Source organism: Scatophagus argus, chromosome 6 (genome assembly GCF_020382885.2).
Source record: "Scatophagus argus isolate fScaArg1 chromosome 6, fScaArg1.pri, whole genome shotgun sequence".
NCBI lineage: Eukaryota > Metazoa > Chordata > Actinopteri > Scatophagidae > Scatophagus > Scatophagus argus.
Window position 1 is genome coordinate 16,907,707 of NC_058498.1, and position 21,037 is coordinate 16,928,743.

A 21,037-nucleotide genomic window follows, 5' to 3' on the forward strand; every position below is an offset into this window, starting at 1 on the left:
TAGAGTTATTTTCTGTGACATCCGGCAAGCGGACAGAGATTCATGTCCCATATTATAAAGTGACTTGAAGTATTCTCTGCTTTTATACCCATTTTTGTTTCGGGAACTCTCGCCTAAGAGAAGCAGGGACCCTGAACTCTTTACCACCCCATCTCACAGATGTTGTGTTTCACTGTACGATTTCATTATTAATGGTTGCCAATGTGTGGCTCTAGAGTGAAAAGCAGAGAGAGAGAGGCACTGGAAGCCAGCTGTGCCATTTTGGCGCAACCTCAGAGTCAATCTAAGTGCAAATGACTGCAGGTCATGAGGAAAGACTCTGGATGTCCACTCTCCATAGATACTCTCCTTCTCTGTTGCTCCATCCCCCTATCTCTGCTAGCTCTCTGTTCTCACTCGTCTCTCTTTGGCAGCCTCTTGGGATATTAGGCAATAGACTTGTTTACTCCACCTTTCACCACATTAGCTACTGAATTATTCATCTAACTATAAGTAGGGGGCAGAGGGAAGGGGAGGAAGAGTCAGAGAAGGTGGGGGGGCAAAGGGAGAATGAGTGAATGGACAGGATTTATACCTCCTGCTCTGGTAAATTGATTATAGAAATCTGATCAGCATCTCATATCCTGTGGCTGCTGGAGGAGAGGGCACAGTGTGCCTGCCTCGCTGAGATTAGTGGACCACCGGTGGACCATTACACCTCAGCAGGATGGTGCTATTCAGAGCGTGTGTCCATCAATGTGGCAAAGATCCTGGAAAAACCATGGACCACACATCCTGTTCCTGTTTGAGTTCACTCTGCTTGCAGTTGAGTCACAGCTACAATACAGGATACATACTGTATTGTAACTATCCACTTCTCTAGGGCTAATAGAAATTAGAAAACCTTCTTACTGGTCTAAGAAAGACTTAGCCGTCATGTGTATAAGTGTCTATATTTTTGCTACTGCACCAAGGTGTGATAACACGAATAAACCCCAACCAATAGCATAAAGGAGGTGTTGAAGTGCATTGAATATTAACACTGCGACTAAAGGCGGCAGTTTGAAAGATCTATTGCCAATCCCCCAAAGCATGAAGACTGGCTTCCTAGAGTTTGTCGGTGTGCACTCACATGCGCACATGAATGCATGTGCACGCATACGTCTATGAACTGAAGCATCATACACACACATACACATACACTCACATGTGCTCTTTGTGTATTGCCTCTCTCTGTGTTTCACTGTCACATGCTCGTACAGCCACAGGCTAGGGTCAAAGGCTCCCTGACTGATCTTATTTTCCAGCTCGGAGGACTTGAGTTGAATACATTTGTGTTATTCATGTAGAGGAGGAATGGGCATTTTATGTGGTGTATGTGTGAGTGAGGAAAGAAAGAGGAAATCAGCATGGAGTATGTTGCACCTGTTTGAAGAGAGTGTATGTATGGTCAGCACCTGTGAAAATACACAGTCTGTATGCATACATATGTGGGAGCATATAGAGCATCACATGTCTGTGTATTCGTCTGTGTACATCTGTCATTGACACAGAATGAAAATGATCTGCCAAGAGCTAACTATAGATGCTGCAAGTGTATGAATTAGACATGTGCATCAGCAGGTCACATACAAGACCTTGGCTGGATCTCCATCACACCCTAACCTGTCATACTTCAAGCGTGCAGACCTCCGCCTCTCTTACACACCATCACCATCCCTCAGCCTCCTTCAGCTATCACACACACACACACACACACACACACACACACACACACACAGGTTCAGGATATGAGTGGCTCAATTAAACATTTAAATGCTAGAGCTGTAGAGCAAATTGCTGGGATTCAGACAAGCTGTGTTGGAAGTAAGTCCTGGGACAGAATTACATTGAGACGGTGGGGGTGGGGGTCCGGTGTCCAGGTCAGGTCCATAGAGCTGTGCTGATTTTCGCACTTCGTATTCACGTCAGCTCAGCCTGGATTCAAGGATGTTTCAGCTGACACAGGGACTGAGATGGAAACACAGGAGCAACATGATGGAAGGATAAGAACAGAACAAAGAAAAGAAAATGAGATAAAGTTTTCATAGAAGAGAGCTGAATGACTGAGAATGAAGAGGAAAGAAGGTTAAAAAAATGTATATCCTACTGTGATTCCCCTGTTGCTGGATCTTCTCTATAAGTTCAGACAGAAAACACACACATGAAAGTGCCATGAGTGCCAGGATTTGACACTCAAGAAGACACATTATTTTAATTTACGGTTTTGCTGCCTTATATAATAATAAAATGAAAGGCAAAAAAAGCTGCACAGTATACAGTAATAATCTTTTGGATCCAAAGAGATGTAGGATTTAATGTCAGTATTTCACGAGGATGATAGATTTTTGTAGTGATTCTCATTAAACAGCATTCTGCATTTATATTTTAAGTTATTTCCCCCACAAATATTTCTACCCAGACAATTTACATTTTAATAACCTGATAGATTACCAGCAAGCATTATTTTACCAGCCAAGCTCAAAGAGGATGTGTATTTACATGACTCCATGGGCAGTAATGCCTTATTAGCACAATAGTATCATGCAAAGAGCATAAATTGTAAGCTCTATACTGGAGCACCTAACTGTATATTCAGTTTCAATGTAGCACTCAGGGGAGCCCAATAAGTAACTCATCATTTTCAGATTCTCAGTGTGACCAAGGGAAATATGTTTAATATAAAGCTACATAAAACTCATCATAGCCTCAAAACAATGTAACATTGAATACAGAATTGTTGTTTAATCTATGGTGAGCAAAGTGGATGTTATATGATACCATATGTTGTGGCATTCTGATTAAAGGAGATGTTTTTTGTTTTGCATGCAGTGATTACAAAAATTGTCTGTGTTAAGGATGTTGAAATCAAGTCTGTTGGAAAAGATGAGTGCTTTTCTTAATTTGGTTTTGAGCATTTGATTGTACTGAATAATTGCCTGAATAATCCATACAGAGGACACAGGATCAGTCTTTCTATCTTTATTTTGCACTTATTCATGTCAGCATATGAAGTTTAAAAAGTGTGGGTTGTATAGCTGGGCTTGTAGCTTGGACAGACACAAGCCTCCTTTGGCAATGAGAAGGAACTATAAAGAGGCAGAGTTTCCTTTTGGTTTTGAATCTCTGTGGTGCCTTTTTTCCTTTCTGCTCAACTCCCTTCCCTTCAGTGGTACTCCGGGCAGCTGGAAGCCGCCTGGTAGGGGAGGTGGGAGGGTGCGGGGTTCTACTTACACTTGGCAGCTTAAAAATTTAATGAGACTTTTACTTCACACTTCATCTTCTTCTCTTTATAGCAATGGAGATTCTGCTCACTGATACATTGACAGGCCTAACTGGGCAAACCTGGAAGATAAATAAGGATGGCAACGGATGCTTAACCGACAAGCCGTAAGATTCAGGTGTCCTGAGGAGAGCCAGTGGGAGTGCAAAGTCAGTGTATAGACCTCTTGGAAATAAAGCTTTGCAGAGTGGGATATACATTGTATGAGAGCGAGAATGGCACAAAGCCTTTTGTACAACCAGACAGGTCAATTCACAATAAACTGTGTTTTTATAATTCAAGCTGGCACACTCCTGTGAAGTACTAGCTGGAAAAGAAGTTGACTGCAGTGTTCCACGTTAATATCCTTAGATTATAAAACCCAGTCTTCCCCAGAAATTAGAGAAGCAGAGCAGGGACACGCAGCTCTCATTACCAAAGAGGGTAGACCTTTAATAGCGTTTTTAACTGTGAGAGGGAGCTGAAATATTCAGTATGTACTAGCAAATCTCCTCTGTATTCTGGTCTTGCACTGCCCTGTCCTGGACTCTCCCAAAGTTAAACCTCATAATAAAGTTAATGATGCAGATAGTAAAAAGCTGGACTGACACAACAGACAAACCCTAAACCTGCAAACTGTGCCAAAGTGACCGAGGGTACTCTTTAAATATGATGTGTCATTCATAACAGATTGAGAAACAGAGAGATGATTGTTCTATCTATTGTTTCTATCCTCCTTTTTGTAGAATCACACACAGCTCAGTTCTCAATGACACATACAGTGAGAAGAAAAACAATTAGTCACTCATCTGGCCAGAGTACAGCTGTCAGCCAGCTTGACAGTCTGACAATTAGTCTGTCGGCTGGTTAGCCAGCCATCGAGCCAACTAGTCTGCCAGTCAGTCGATCATTCAACTAACTGGACAATCAGCCATTTAGTCAGACAGCCAACTAACCAACTGGCTACTCACCTACAATCCTTAAAACCTGTAATTCAGCTGGAGAACAAGGCAAGAGGAGAGGGCTCGGGGGAGGATGTGGAGCAAAGGGGAAGAAAGGAAAAGGTATCGGATAAAATCTATACGTTACAGTCGAAAGATTCAGTACCTGTCTTTAAACTTCTGTTGGAATCTGCAGATGTCTTTATTAGCAGAACTCCTGGGACCTCAGGCAAGGAAAAATGCAAACAAAGGAAAATAAAAACTTTTCTGAATTATGTATGCATATTAAAATATCTTACATTACTGTGATCAGTTAAAACAACTTGTCTAGAGCCAAACTCCCACCAGGTTTCCTCAAGATTCAACCAGACCAAGAAATACCCCTTTAGCCCTTTAAATGCCCCAACCGCTAACCTTCAATCCAGGCACTTCACCAGTCACCGCTATTATTGACAGTCTTGCATCAATTTCAGGGGGCCTCTTATCGTGACTGACACCCAACCTTTCTACACTGTCAGATCAGAGTAATATTTCGGCCTTTTATGTGGATCGATTGGCCAGTTTGGGGGTGCAGAGGGGAGGAGAAACGGAGCACACAAAAGGTCAACTGTAGCGCTAAATCATTTGAAGATTCTTAATGAAGGGTGTGTGGCAGACACACCTGCTGTTTCATTATTGGACTGCAGAATGAGGTAATAGTGTTAATAAGGGGATGGATACCCAGAACCACGGAAAGAAAGAGGGAGGAAACAGAAGGAGCACAGAATGAGAGAAATTGCCCTAAAAAGCAACATTTTCTTTGAAGCACACTTTCACCAAGGTCAATTAGATCCACTCTGAATCGTAGCTCCTATTTCAAATGATTGTACGTTACAGCTCTTTTTGTGGGAAGGAGCACCAAGGTTACATGCATGTACTATATGGAAGGGGGTGAACTGGTGGGAAATATAAGGTATCTATATCATGCAGAGCACGGCTGCTTTTATCTTGAGTGTCTTTCTGCATATAGCATTATAAATACTGACTGAAGGAAAGGATTGTTTCTGTCTGCCCATCTGCCTACAGATCTGTACTCTCAGTAGAATATTTTCATTCTGCACATATTAGGTTCATATTTATGTATGCCAGCTACAAAACAGAAGCATGATTCCTTGCAAATAGTCAAATGTGCAATGATGTTGCATTTAGAAAGCCACAAATAGTAAACAAATAAATAAAACAAAAAAAAAAAAAAAAAATAAAAATACTGACATGCAATTAGAGGAACTCTTTAGGTATTGATGTTAACAGCTGCTGTTGTTGCTAATGAACATGGCATACCAGGAAATCAACGATAATAACCAATAACATTCTTCATCTTCTTTTATTTATTTATAAGCCTTTTTTAGTAGCTGACTAGAAATATGTAGTAAATCATTACATTCAACATTCACGTTAGATGCCGTGAGACCGTGGTCCCTCGGTTGACTGCCTGCGTGACTGTTGGTGTTAAAGGTGCTTGCCGTAAATCAGGGTTAAGTATCAGTGCTTTTTTTCCCTCAGATTTTCTGTTCTCTTCCACTTCTCAGGGTGCTTCCTCCAGCTTGGTGGTCAAGTTTGCAGACACAGACAAGGAGCGCACCATCAGACGTATGCAGCAGATGGTCGGACAGTTTGGCATCTTTAACCCAGCCATCGCCCTTCCCTTCAGCACCTACAGCTCTTACGCACATGCGGTGAGTTGGAAAAGACACATGTAGCACACATAGAACAAATAATGATTTTTTAAAATAGTAGTATGGACGTGTATATGACAGGCGTCGATCATAGTAATGACCCCACGGAGAATTGATAATGGACTCTGCATTTCCCCTCAGCTCTATGGAGTGTTTCAGTGTCTTTCAGCTCTTTGTTTTAATTTATGTCAAGAACTTCACTGCTTTGGTTGAACCCCGGTCTCATAGGCTAGATTTTTAGCAAAATGCTCTGTAAACCTATAGTCCACTACTTTTTCATTCTGCAAGAAGCTGGTGATCATATAAGAGCTTTTAGCAACTGAAGAAGCAGGTATTTCCCTCAGGAGCAGCTGGTGATTCATCGGTGACCAGCAGAGCTGCCCCAACTCAAAAGCCAACTAAGTATCTGCTTATACCAGAGGCCACCATAGGGCCCCCAAGAGTGCTTACAATGTCCCACAAGAGGACTTAAAACATTGTTTGTGATATATGTGCTATGTTAATGGTCATCATATAAAAATACAACATTATTTTAACAGACTGGTTAGTTTATACTGTTTGTTTATTCAATTCCCGCTACTGCTGTCAGAGTAGGTGTCACGTTCATAAGCACTATGACAGACCTTCGCTGCATGTTGATGCAAGCACAGTCAGTCAGTCAGACTAATGTGTGGCTACAGTCCTATATGGATAAGATAAGATAATCAATAGCATCTCTCTGACCCTTGGGGCCCCATGTCAATAGATAGAGCGTGGATGGATTTGATTGGCACAGGTGCTGCAGCAAATGTCCAATCAGTCATCATGCTGCTAAAGTATGGTATGATGGTAAATTAAAGGTGACAGATTGCTTGATCACATATAAAGTTGACACCCAGTGACTTTTAACAAGTATTTTGGTCTTGTTGTGACTTCAGCCAGTGATGCTGTCTGCATGTTTGCTAATTAGTGTAGAAGACAACATTTTTGTTTGACCTGTAATCCTGTGCAGGTAGCTCAGTATATTAAGAAGGGGGTACACCGGTGTGTTAGAATTCACATCACACGTGGGGCACATGATTCAGCTCAGTTTTTCTGTGTCTTTAGCTTGGTCCAAATAAACATCACATATCCTAACACATTTACTTTGTTCAGAACTTTTATGGTAATTTCAACACTGTGTCGCTACTTGGTAGACATTGTCATTAATGAAAATTAGCTCAAATACCATCATTTTAATCAACACCACTTCTTCCTCTCCTCCCCATCTGAAGCAGCACTGTCTTGCCTTTACATTCAGGCTTTCACTAACCGCAGTACGTAGGCACACACATATTTAGTGAGCTTGCACCCTCCAACCCCTTCATCAGCTTCCCTTTGCCCTCCTACCCCCACCCTCTGTCCCCCCCAGGGCATGGCACTATACACACACAGCAGACCCCCGGCCCTTTGATGAGTTCAGACAGCCTATGCAGCCCCTCTCACCATGTGCCCCCTCTACCCTCTATCACACTCCTTCTCTACCCTTCCCATCTCCCTCCCACTGTCCCTCCCTTTGGGCCCATGACATGCTTCAGGGCCCATAGTTGACTCAGAATATTCCATGGGCAACTTATGCACACACAAACTTTCTTCTTCCCTGCTGAGGGTGAGCACACACACATGCACACGCATGCACAACCTACTTGAAGAAGGCTAAAATGAATTTAGGAGGAGCTTTCCATCTAGCGCTGAGATAAAAACCTGGGCGCCTGTCACAACACACTGCATAAATACACATCCACAGAGTATTTATTCACAGAGAAGGAGAAACACAAATTCATTTCTCCCTTTACTTATTTGGATGTCAGAGATGTATATTTTTTTCTGTTTCTAAATGCCAGGATTAATTGTTGACGTTATCCAGGTCTTGGGGGCTTATCCATTTCCCTCATTTTCACATCACAGCCATGGGACCCAGTGTGAAATGTGCAAATTGACCATCCCAGAGTAATTGCAAGGCCATCTCTTGTACTCTCTCCAGTAAAACTCCCACCTTCATTACCATTCATGAAATGCAGCCCTTTCCCAGGAAATGTGGAGAAATGCAAATGTTTAAGGGGTGGTGGAGGCAGTGGCAGTCTGCAGGGAGACCATTGTGCCCCGCTCAGGTTGGCCATGACTCTTATTTACTGTGGCAGAGACCCGTGTCGACTCATACAGACGCACACAGGAGTGTATGCACTCACACGCGCTGCGCAGCAAATTCTCTTTCTTCCTCCCTCCCTCTCTCCTTTCTCTCATACACACATATAATATGACAGAGAGCAGGATGATGCCAAGAAATTGAGTTCGTAGTGAGAGTAACAAGGGCATGGGGGATACTTCAGCATTAGAGAGAATCAATTATCATTAAATGTAAAGGAGAAATTGTACGTACGTGGTTTCTCAAGATTATACAGTATGAATGATGTTAGTGAAGGTGAAATTCTCCTTGTATTAGTGTTATGAATCACAGAGACTGTGGATTCCATGTACCTGCATATAATGAATTTAGCAAAACAAAGCAAGTCGGTGGAGAAACTGAAGCAAGGCAACCTTGGAGATAAACTCACACCAACTTTGGGGAAGTAATGAGTGTGTGAGAGGCAGTAATGGATTATCAAGAAGGCTCTTGTTTTCATATCTTGCTAAAGACTTATTTAATGAATCGGTATACTGGTTCTGACTCAGCTAGGTACGCAATAATGTGGAATAAAGGGAAATATTAGTTATCTTTAGTGTGGGTGTCCAGCTCGTGCCATGGTTATGATTACATTACTCCATGCACATGGTGTGCAGCCTTGATGCCCCGGCAGCCACTGGGAATGCGCTGAAGTGATGCGATGAATGTTTCCCCAAGACGAAAAACCTGCAGTGACAGAAAAAGGTCTTTATCTCCAAAGACACACTACATGTTCGCCCACTCTCCATATACACTGGCCAAGAGAAGAGGAGGTGGCACAGTATAGGATACAGACGTGGGGAGAGGTGGTATATATAGCTATAACCAGGGTGTACAGTAAATGGTAAATTCAAAGAGCTACCTCTCCACTACAGCAGTGGATAGGATTATAGAGTTGAGCTGACAGCCAGTAAATTGGATTTTAGTCAAACCAGGAGAAGGAGGAGGGGGCTCAGAACACAAATTGGAGGGGTACAACACTGACGACATATGCCAAAAATGAGAAATGTGCCATTTTCATGATAGACACAGACACTGGCGTGCTCTGACAGGAGACATCCTATTTGCAAAAAGGTGATTTCATAAAACACAAGCCGAAGTGAAGTGAGAGTCCATGTTTCATTGCAGTGTTACTTGTGAGTGATAATAGTTCTCCCATGAATTGCTGAATGCAAGCAATAAAACTAGCTTTTATTACCTTTTGTATTTCCCCTTCAAGATGCAAACATCATATTTGTACATGATTAGATTTGATTCAAGTCACTTTTCTTCCTCTGCCTTCCAAAGCCATTTGGTCTCCGTGGGTGGAGGACTGTGCGCTGTGGCAGAGGACAAGAGACGACTTTTAGATTTAAAGGCACCTCCAGCACCGTTCCCCTCTTGCCTCCCTAAAAGATGCATTAGGCTGAGTGTGAGATAGATAAATGAGAGGAGAGAGAATGGTTTAACATGGTGCTAATAGTGACAGTGTGTGGGTGGATGAGAGGGAGGATGATGATGACTGTAAACTCACATTAGGAAACATCTCCCCCTGTTGGAGGGACTCACATTTCAAAGAGAGCTGTTTGCAACACAGCACACATGTGAAATGATGGTAACAGATTACTGCATCATTTGGTTGCGCTGTAAATCACTTGTACACACGCACACACGCACACACACCCAAACAGGCATGTGTGTGACCTGGTTTAGCTGTGAGGACTAGCTCTGCACACACGCATGTATGCATATAACAAAGTGCATCAGATGAAAAAAACCTATTACAATCTTCCTGTAGAAATAATGCCTGCTAGCATGAGGGTAAAAAATGAGGCACTTGAGCTTCAGTCTTCTGTCTTCAGTCTTTTAGTTCACCTCATTGACCTACTGTCTGCCTCTCTCTCCCATTTTTTCAACCTTTTTCATTCTCTCTCTCTCTCTCTCTCTCTCTCTCTCCCTCTTTGCCTCTCTTTGTCTCATCCTCCCTCTCCCTCTGTCCTGGTTGGGCTATAAGGGGTCACATGTGACAGTGCTGAGAGAGTCAGCGAGTCACAGAGCAGCGCTACTGAGATAATTGCCATGTGATAAAGAGGTGATTGCCTGCTGGCACCAGGGGAGAGTAATGCCATCAGGTTACAATAAAAAAGCAGATGTCTGACACTAAATGAATGCTGCTTGAGTCCGGGCAACTTTCTTTGCTCCCTTTTCATCTCACGCGCTTCTCTTTTGTCCCCCTTGTTTCTGTCTGCCTTTTCTTCCCTTTTCCTTTCTTTTCAAGAGGAAGCCGAAAAGGTTGCGTCTGTGATGATGATGAAGACTCATTCTGCTCATTCTCCACCAGAGACATTTGTTATCTGCTGGGTAGTGCATAAATAAAGAAGTGAGAAAGGCTTTTGAATATAATGCCCTTGAAATTTTGAAGAAGAAAAAAAGCATGTACATTTGAAAAGTGAAATGGAACTACTTTAAATATCTCTTACAACATAACCACTCTTCTTCCTGCTTTTCATTTTATTTTTTTGGTGATTGCCCGTTTGTATTAATCACTGCATTCCAACATAATTACATGCTTGGGTTTCCAATTTGCTGTCTTTTAATTTGGAACAAGGCATCAATGAATGCTAGAGTTGTTATCTATGAAAATCTGATGGATGGCATTAAGGATTGCATTATTTGAGACATGCATTGGGAGAGAGGCTGCTATTCTGAAGTCACTAGTATTCACTCCCACTCCATCGTTACTCCATCCAGGTCTGTAGCTTGTGTTAGGCTACTGGGTCCAGAACTGATAGGCTGCAAGCTTATTGGAATCAGTCCTGGTACTCACTGAAAGCAGCAAGCAGAGCCCAATAAAGGACAAGAAAACAGTGAGTGGTGTGACAGTGTTTATTTTGTAATAACAGATCAGTCAGACCCCTAATCCTCAAGTCCAGCCTTACTCACATCCTAATAGAGGAGGGCAGTCACAGCACTGCCACTCCCCAAATCCTCTAGACCTCTTTGTTTGTTTCTATGTCATTACTTTTGTTTAGTTTCTTGTTCCCTTGCTGCCTTTTGCAGTTATGCCCTCTAAAAGGCTCAATTCATCTTATTTGGAAAGGAGTGGATGATCCCAATTTGTCACATTGAAATTATGCAGATGACAAAAGGCATTAATAGATAGCAGTGGTAAGGTATGCGGCTAATGGATGAGATGCCAGTGCTGGGCATTCTACAACAGGACAGCTGCTTTCAGGGTACCTGACAGGGGCACTGAGGGAAAATAATTGGCTTTTCCATTGCAGGGTCCCCATGCAAATGCAGGCAGAGTGGCATTCTATACCTCCACTGTCTCACAACATCGTCATTAGCATTAGTGCCAGTGGCAGAAGAGTTTGATTTCTGCTTATACAAGTCATTCTCAAGCCACAGCCATCAGCAGCTCCCCTGAAACATAGCAGCTATGCAGTATTAAATAGACGTGGAGACAGGGGTAAGAGGTTGGTCCAGCTGCGTTTGTATTCCTATACCACACAGATTTGCATGGCTACACTGCCCACACAAGATTGTTGAATACCTAGATAAACCCACTGGTTCACAAGCTGCAAAAGCCATTGTAAATTGATGGATTTTCCTCTGAATTAGGCATTCAGCATGTGGTGTGTGTGTGTGTGTGTGTGTGAGGGAGCACAGTGCAGGGCAACGGTGCATGTGAGCATGTCCTATGCATATGAATAAACACTCTGTGGGGCTGCATTTGATGGAAAATAGTTTCAGCTCTCGCTTCTCAGTTGATACTAAGTGGAAATGCAGAGTGAATGAAAGGATATTGATTTTATCTCTTTGTGGGATTGTCCAATGGGTGAAAATTGACTGTCACTGCAATTTTCTGACTAACATACTGTATTGCTAACATGGTCTGGAATCTGAGTTGCCAGCTATTCCTTCTTTAAAAATATTGTTGTGATGACTCCTCAAAACCTCAAAACAGAGAGCAGTTCCACCTACCAAAGAACACAATGCTGTATAGATAAGACTTACCATTTAGTGATGTTCCAACCTTGGATGTATTCTGAAGTGTCTTCTACTTTGGCATAAGTAGACCAGAAACAGGCTGACTGGTTCATAACTGAATTATAAAACAAAGCAAATTCTGGACTCTGGATGAAAGTCAGGCTACAAGCAGAAATCATTACAAATACATCAGAAAAATTAGAGAAGAGTCCAGGGAAAAGTAGAAGTTAGTGTGAGACATCTGCAGGATTTCCATACAGCCAAAAGGAGTATTGTGAAGTTTGACAATTGTAAAAAAAAAAAAAAAAAAAAAAAAAGCACTGAAACACTTCTGCAAACTTTGCCTGTTCCCTGAGCACAGAGATAATGTGCACATGTCAATGCCTTGATTTGTATGAGCCCAACAGACAGCTATTAAATCGTTTCTGCAGCTGGTGACAGGCTTCCTGCTGGGAGGATAGACAGATTCACTAAACATAGGTTGACAGGCTTCTTTTTTCTTCCCTTTCTTTTATTCCGCTCTACTTTCTCTGTACTTCCCGTGCACTATCCATCCATCAACCTAAACATACATCCCTCCCTCTGTTCTACCCTTGCTATGTTTCTCGTTCTCTCGCTCCCCTTCTCCCGTCTTTGTCTGACTCCTTCCCAACTTACTATATTTTTCATTACCATCTGTCCTCCCCTCACCTCTCTTGCACCCCATTCTTCCTCTTGCTTTCTCAAACACACCCCATCCAACCCTCCTTTCCTCCACCCATCTCCCCTTGTCCCTCTTCTTTAGCTCATGCAGCAGCAGGCAGCCATCATGGCAGCAAGCCACGGAGGTTACCTCACGCCTAGCGTGGCTTTCCCCGCCACACAGATCCACCAGATGGGGGCGCTCAACATCAACAGTCTCCCACCCACCCCCATGACCCCGGTGTCGGGTGAGTTTCATCAAACCCTGGGTGAGCACTCAGTTTCATTCCCTTTCCTCTTGTGTGTGTGTGTGTATTTCAACAAGAAGGGTCTCCAGTCTATGTATATGTACATACTAGTGAGCTTGTTGTAGATAAACTTGTGTTTTTGATAATGTCTGTGTGAATATTTGTGTGTGTGTGTGCGTGCGCGCGCGTGCACAGTGTGAGATAAAAAAAATAGATCTGCAGCAAGGCCAAGAGAAAGGGTGCCTGCTTGCTGGTAATCCAAAATTATTCCACTGGAGAGAAAAAGAGTCTAATATGAAAAAATACATTTAATGGGATTTGCATGTTTATTTTGTTTGTGAATGCAGAAGATATTTGGGGATAGCAGCAGCAGAATATGGAATATCAATAACTAAGTTTACAGATAAGGCGCTAATTTCCCTGTAGTGTTTTGACCTTGTGCTTTGAAGCACTTGGGCATGATCTGCATGCAGTTGGTTTTGTTTTCCATAACAAACACCTCCTATGCAGAGACATTACAGAGGAAAGGGAAGGACTTTGAAATACCTTCCTACTGCATAACATTTGCTTATTCAGCAGTGCTTCATTTTCCTTGAGACAGAGGAAACTTCAAGATTCTCCACTCAACAAAAGCATGAGCCGAAATAAATAATACAGTATCCAAGTCTTTGTTGTGCCTCGCTCACCTACTTTGTCAACACTGCAGTATTGAGTTTTTAAGGTGATGACTTTGGTAACTTCAAGCCAGTGAGAGAACCGCCATCAGTGCAACAAAGCTGATTTTAGACTTTTTAATAGCCATTGTGGGAGCTTAGCTTTCTACAAACTTGCAGCACTATATCAAATTCTCTCTGCACCATGATTCCTGTGGGGACAAAAAAATATTCTCTTAAGTTGGTGTTCCGTTTACTCATTTAGCCACAGACACAATGAAAGATTCTGCTTTGGGTCTTTGATTTGGTTTGGCTTTACTTTGAGTAATTCACAACAGACAGTTGAATTAGAATAAACAGGACAGACAGCAGAACAGTGTGGAAATCAATGCCACAGGACCATTATTAATGACACATGTCTCCACATCAAGCCAAATAAACACATGTACATGCAATGAGATGATGGAACATGCCAGTGGATACACATGCTGTATCTGTACAGTACATCTACAATAATTTTCAGCATTGGGCGATAGATCTGGAGAGGAAGCCCATTTGTCAAATATTCACGTTGATGTTTTCAGTGCAAAGCGTGCACTTTTGGGCGGGCATAATCAATCAGAGACAGTGATTAAAAGTGGAGCTCAGTCTTGCTGAGAAGCCTCTTATTTTGATGGGTGAAGCTCTGACAGTATGGCAATTCAGATCTTTGTGTTCTGCATGCATACCTGTATTTTGCAACACAATAGTGCTGATGAAAGATAGCGCAACTGTATTGCAAGGAATGCTTGTGTGTGTGTGCGAGTCGTGTGTGTGTGTGTGTGTGTGTGCATGCACGCATGTCTGGTCGTCTTGTTTGTGCTGCTTTTTGTATACTTTTTGAACTGTAGCCTCTCAGAAGCCAAAGTCAATGCCATACTCTAAAGGAAATATTTCAGAATTTTGTTAGATATTCTTTAAAAGCCAAACAAAAGTACTTCTACAAAGGCAATTTTATATCACTTGACAATGCCAGGAGCTGACAACTTGGCTTTGGCAAAGAAAAGAAATTGTAAAAGGAGTGAAAAGAAGTGAGTGCATTTCCGTCTGTGAGTCAGATGTGTGTGAAGCGATGCCGTTTATCTGCTTTCGGACATGCTTCTGTGTAAGCTACAGTCGACTGATTACCTTTTATCGTTGAATGAAATATATTATTAATTCTTAAGAGAAAGCACGGCTTCCGTGAATTTTCAAGGGCTATCATAAATATGAAATGTTTTATTTCTTCTCTCTTCATTCATTAAGTTGAGTGTAGCTGCCAGCAGCTGCAGGAGTGGTAGTCTTGCTTGTGTTTGGTATACACAGTTATTTTCTCTCTCCCTTTTCACACTTGTGGCTATGACTTATTTAGAGTTCATTGAAGGAATACATAACATTACTGGCAAGGCTGTCTGTATAAGTAGGCCAAGAGACTCTGACACTACTGAGAGACTGCCGGATGTCTGCCACGAGTCAGTGGAATAATTCATTGTAATATCAGAGTCTGTTTTTAGGGTCTGAGAGCAGACTGCTTCTGTGCTTCGACAGAGGAGTAATTTATGCATTAAGTTGTCTCATCAACCAATTTGGAGCTCTAAACAAATCTATAAATTCTGGCATTTGCCAGCTGTGTGAAATGTAGAAAAGCATAAAAGGTAGAAAGGTTAATGTCCTCTTTCCTTACAAAATGAGAGCAATTGCCAATTCATGGCTGAAGAACCACCTTTCTGAATTACATGCACTGCTCTGCATTAACATAAAGCTCCAATAGTAACTTGCTTGATTGATGAACGCTGTCTGATATTCAGGTAAATGCGTGACATTACTCTTTTATTTAAATGATCAGTATAACCTCTGCAACATAAAAAAAAAAAATTTGTTTGTGACAGCAAGTTGAAGTACAATGAGGCTCAGAGGTTAAGGGTGTTACACTGAAAACAATGAGACATCCATTTGATCAACAGATGCAAAGCATTTAAGCTTGATGGTGCATAAGCCGTTTGCCAGATGGTTCAGCTGATTAGAGCATGTATCCTTACAATGATGCATGATGATGCTTTTTGAAAATAATGTTCACCAGGTGCCGCTCCCTGAGCGCTGCTGAAGAAATAAAAGTTAAACAAAACAAGGGGGAAGAGAGGCAGAGCTGGGGTAGCAGGAAGAGAGACGGGGGTGGGGGGTGGGATAAAGAGGGTGAGGGAAGAGAGGAAGGGAGAAGCGGAGAGAGAGATGCGGATCCTGCTGAGTGTATGTGGTGAGGAACGCACTGTGTCAAGGATGCTTTGTTAGGATGTGAGAAGTGTGTAATCAAAGTCCCTCTAATGTTCTGTTGCATGGTGCTTCTCTACACTGAACAAGTACATGCACAAGTACATATTACACAAAATGTACAGCAGATGCTCCACACCCAGAGACAACCCACTCACTGGCAGGCTGGATGCCACAAAACCCCCGCTGGATTCGATCTTAGTTACAACATTAATGCAGAACACTTCCATGGTGATAAACACCATGAAACTAATGAGCTGTTTGACACAGTGGTCTTTCTCAATATGTGCACCTGACACACATACATTAGATGCAGACATTTTAATAATTAATGACAAATTCTAATATGAACCGATCAAAAGGGCAGATAGGGCTAGAAGCCAACTTTGCATCAGTACCGAATCCTAAAAATGTACTTCTATGATTGATGCATCACATCCAAGCTACTTGGAACAAAGCACTATTCTGTAGTCTGTTCAGAGTCGGATGGAACAGCTTGAGGAATTGGCCCGTGTGCTTTAACTGATGGAGTGACCTCTCCATCTCAAACTTAAAAAAAACCAAAACAAAATCACTGTTACTTACACTTACACTACTTGCTTTCTATAAGTCTTCCCAAAACTACTTATTTTCAAGAGCAAACATGTCCATATGCACAAAGGGCAATTGTTCCTCAGATAAAAATGTCTCTGCTTTTCAGTTTAAATTAGGCCTATTGCATCAGAATCATAACAAATCCCAGGAGTAAAAGTGAGGCAGCTCTGTGGCAGCAAAAGGTACCCCTGTTCCTGGTGTGTGCGAGTACTTTCAGATGGCTGGACCAAATCTGATTCGTGTAAGCAAAACTGAGCATCGCACAAGCAGCAGAGCTTCACAAGCTGTCCAGCTGGTGTGTTAAGGGATTGGAAAGCCATGCTTATTAGTAAGAGCTGTGCATTGTATGTACATTAGCAAGTTTCACATAGTCTTCAATATTAGCCCAAGATAAATCACAAAACGTTATTACCTCCAGCAAAGTTATGTTTTTGGTCCAGTTTGTTTGTCTTTTTGTCAGACAGGTTCTTGAAGCTTGGTGGATGGGTGTAGCATGGCCCAAAGAAGAACCCATTAACTTTTGGAGCTCATCTGAATCACAGTGCAAATAGAAACATTATTTTTCACTTTTGCGCTCTCTTGAGGAGAGGAGGATGGGAGGAGGGGAGGTTCGAGTGAGTTAGACAGTGAAAGAAGAGAGGGAGCAGACAAGCCTGCAGGAAGGTGTCACACTGAGGAAATACAGGCACACACAGGCTCTCTGTAGCCACATATATTAGGAATAGTTGATATCACATGGAACTAATATTATTTTAGATTCAAGGCTTTGAGACCAGTGTCTTTCATCTGTCCAGCACCTCACTCGGGGGTCTTCTATCTAAGGAGGGGTGGTTCAGTGGTCCAGTCCAGGGGTGGAGGCAGCATGGTTTAGAGGTCCAGTGGTTGGTGTGAATCCCACAGAAGAAGGGAAAACAGATAGTGGCCTGATCCACTTCTGTACTTTTCTTCCAATTTCAAGCCATGACAATGCAGACCTGTGCTTGGTAGAAAGAAGCTGTGTAACTCTGTATGTTTAGCTTAGTTGCAACTCTCCTCCAAGCTCCCATTCTCAGGCCTGCCCTGATGATTTTGTGTATGGAGCATGACAGTTTGCTATTCATTGTTACTTGTAAGGCTCTTCAGTAGACTAGCTAAGTGATAATCATTGAAGTTTAGTTAAAGCTTTGATGGAATCCTTCTCCTCTACAACATCATGGACTTTTAATGGTTCAGAGGACCTTTAAGTGGGAGGATCTATACATGCTGCATGCAGTTGTGGATGACATTATCGCTGACAATCACCCATTATCCACCCATTAATGCAGAATATACTATGCTCCAGTCACATTTAAAATGTACTTATGACAAGGAATTACAATCATTTGCAAGTGCATTTCCATTGTGTTTGCTTCATAAACATTTATTAGTAATCTAAGGGGCAGTATTCAAAGTCACATTGTTTTTTCTTGATATACCAACTGGCTTGTGAAAAAAGGTGCCCTTCTCATATTCAGATTTATTATTCACACTTTAAGGACCCGACAGACATTTTCTCCTTTGAGTGTAAATGCATCACATTTTAAATCAGCTAGATGAAAGCATCTGTTTTGAGTGCTTATTGCTTGCTCCAGCGAAAGACAGTCCTTGTGCTGGTAATGACTGCACTCTCCAGTATGGGTATAGCGCTCCTTGTTGATTTGAATGTATAATTAGCATAATAAATACTTCTGTTGAATGTGAGGACTTTTTTCATAAAGCAATCATCGCAAGGAGCAAATCAACAGTTTTCCCCTCAAAGAAACAGCCTGCAAGAGTGTGAATATGAATTCTGCTTCCTTAACATGTGTATGCGGTACGTGATGTGGCATACACATACACATGCTGTTTAGCATGACAGGCTTCTTTCTGGCTGCAATAAGAGTGGAGAAGTGATAGTTAAGAGCTAGCTGTATATAATATGCAATTTGTTGTCCCAAAGCTTTGTGTTCACACATGACAGAGTGGGGAGCAACATGTCATTATTACAGGCACACACACCCAGCACATACTCACAGCCACATGTGTATCGGTGTTTTTCTGTGTGCATTGCAATTGGATACAATTCTGCACAGTGCACGAACTGTACATCCACTGAGCTATAAAATCAAAATGTCTTGTTATTTTCTTGTTTAGGACAGTAAGAAATACTTGCTTGTGTTGAATATTGGGCCATTGTGACAGCGAGCATTAAGGCAATGATTAGGCTACCTGAATGACTTTCTCATGTAATCATTGTTTTGTTGGCCATGGTACTGTTTATTGTCTTATATCACAACCCCATTTATTTTAATATTTATTTCTACCATTCAGCTCAGTGATTGTGTAGAAATGTTTCAGAGCATCCAGTCTCTATAGTATCAGTGCTGTCTTTATTGCACTTATGATTCTTATACTTATTGTGTGCTGTGACATTTCCAGCATGAAAACTCGACAAGGACTTGGTGGCCCCAATCTGTTACTTCTGTCATGTGTTCTCCTTTACAAGATGTCACGTCCAACCACTGACCCTAGAGCTTATGTAGTTGCAAGTACGGGGGTCCACACTACCACCCACTACTATCACTGACTCTCCTACTATCACTACAACTGCTGCACATACATAGACGCATCCCCCCACAGCACTGCTAAGCTTTGGAAAATGAATTTGCCTGATGATGGAGAGGGTGCATTATCTGGCGGTACAGTAGAGTGCGTGTGGCCTGAGCAGACTAGCTGTCTCTAGCCCTCAGAATAGGAGCGGCAGTCTCCTGGGTCCTGGTAGGGGAATGGGCTGAAGCTGCAGTCTAATTCATCACAGCTCCGCAGGAATCAAGCAGCAATCGTGGGGAGGCTTCAAAAAAACAAAAAAAGAAAAAGAAAAAAAAAAGAAAAAGAAAAGAAAAAAAGAAAGAAAGAAATAAAACAGTGCAAAAGACACAACAGCTCTCGCTGGACCCAGGCAATTCCCCTGGTCACTGCAGTTGCCTGCCTGACTGTCAGCCTCCTCATGACTTAAATGCTGAGGCAGGAAGAAGAGAGGGAGAAGGAAAGGAGAGGAGAGGAGAGGAAAAACTGTAGATAAAGGAGAGAAAAAGCAATTCCATAAGGAAACATATATGATGTTGGTCAGTTGTATTAACATAAATCTCAGCGCATGTTGTGTGTATACAGGATGTGATTGTTTTCCCTATCTTGACCACCTCTCACAGGGGGTCCTTTACTTCAGCACCAGATTGTGAGGATAAGGGGTGCTGGAGGGTTTCCGTGACAACCCGGGCTTTCTGACCAATCAGGGTGAGGGTTTCCAGATTGAGAGGTGGTCCTCAGGGGAGCTGTACTTCAACAAGCTTGGATGCTTTGCCATGGAGCGGCCCTTTTAGAGGGACCATCACACAGTGAGATTCTGCTCAAAATGGGCACTTTGATGTTCCCGGCATAATTGGAAACACTTTTCAAAGGAGGGTCCTTTTAAAATGCATTGAATGAGAGAGGACAGGGAGCATTCAATTTCAGTTCACTCATGAACCATCCTGCAACTGCCTTTCAGGCGTGTACCATATACAATATGTTATGACCCACCCATTTGTCAAACTGCCAACTGTTGTTATTTTGTCTTTTTTTATGATGTATAAAAGTAAGAGGCTTCTTTGTGTTCTTGCTACCTGCTCGTTCAAGCAAATCTCCTTCTGTAATCTCCTTCTATTTAGTCTAGATCTTTTTCTCTTTTTTTCTTTTCCTCTCTCAGAAGTTGCATAGTGGTTTCATCATCTTGAGCAGTAGGAGCCAGCAGGGTATCGCACAAACACTACAGACAGGCTCATTTTTCACAGGTTGACTTCCCAGCTATCCTGCAGGATGTGTCACGACAAACTGCGGATATGTGACAGACTCACGTCGCAGCCGTGTCCTTGCATTAGAGAGGAGATGCAGCGTGTCTCCTGGTCACGAGCTCTGCGTGTTCGTGCGAGTGTCTTAGTATGTGTGTGTGGATCTGCTTGTGCTGGGGTTTGTGTGAGTGTTTACTCTCTGTAGACGCGCGTTTCGGTACACTTACCTACATCACTTTGTAGCCTCATGTAGAGCTATGTAGATAGAGTGCTCATGGTCCAGTAACAGTAAATCTTTTTTTCCCAGCAGGCCTCAGTTCTCCACCAGCCAACATCACCACCTCTGCTGTGCCCAGCATCGTCACGCCGATCGTCAACGGATTCACCGGCATCCCTCATCAGCCCAACGGACACCCTGCTGTGGAGACTGTGTACACCAATGGCCTGCCACCCTACTCCACCCAGAGCCCCACCGCTGCTGACACCCTCCAGCAAGCCTTCACAGGTGTACAGCAATACACAGGTGTGAGATAGAGACGCTTTGTTTACTATGGTGTTTTTTTGAGATTTTATACTATGCGTAAGATTTTACAGTATGTCTAAGCTTTGGGAGGCTCTGTGTATTCTGATAGTGTCGGGCAGCCTTAGAACATAACACCAG

At 42.5% G+C, this 21,037-nt stretch overlaps 1 protein-coding gene across 4 annotated transcripts in view; it reads left to right on the forward strand.

Annotated features, from left to right (window-relative positions):
- Positions 1–21,037, forward strand: part of celf5a (cugbp, Elav-like family member 5a) — a 180,031-nt gene that overhangs the window by 150,380 nt on the left and 8,614 nt on the right. For 2 of the 4 annotated variants that reach the window (XM_046392403.1, XM_046392404.1), the window contains exons 6-8: positions 5,790–5,936; positions 12,875–13,040; positions 20,687–20,899. In XM_046392403.1, coding sequence (XP_046248359.1) covers positions 5,790–5,936; positions 12,875–13,040; positions 20,687–20,899 — 526 coding nt within the window. The remainder of the gene's footprint in view (positions 1–5,789; positions 5,937–12,874; positions 13,041–20,686; positions 20,900–21,037) is intronic. The other 2 variants (XM_046392406.1, XM_046392405.1) reach the window with 2 other exon arrangements.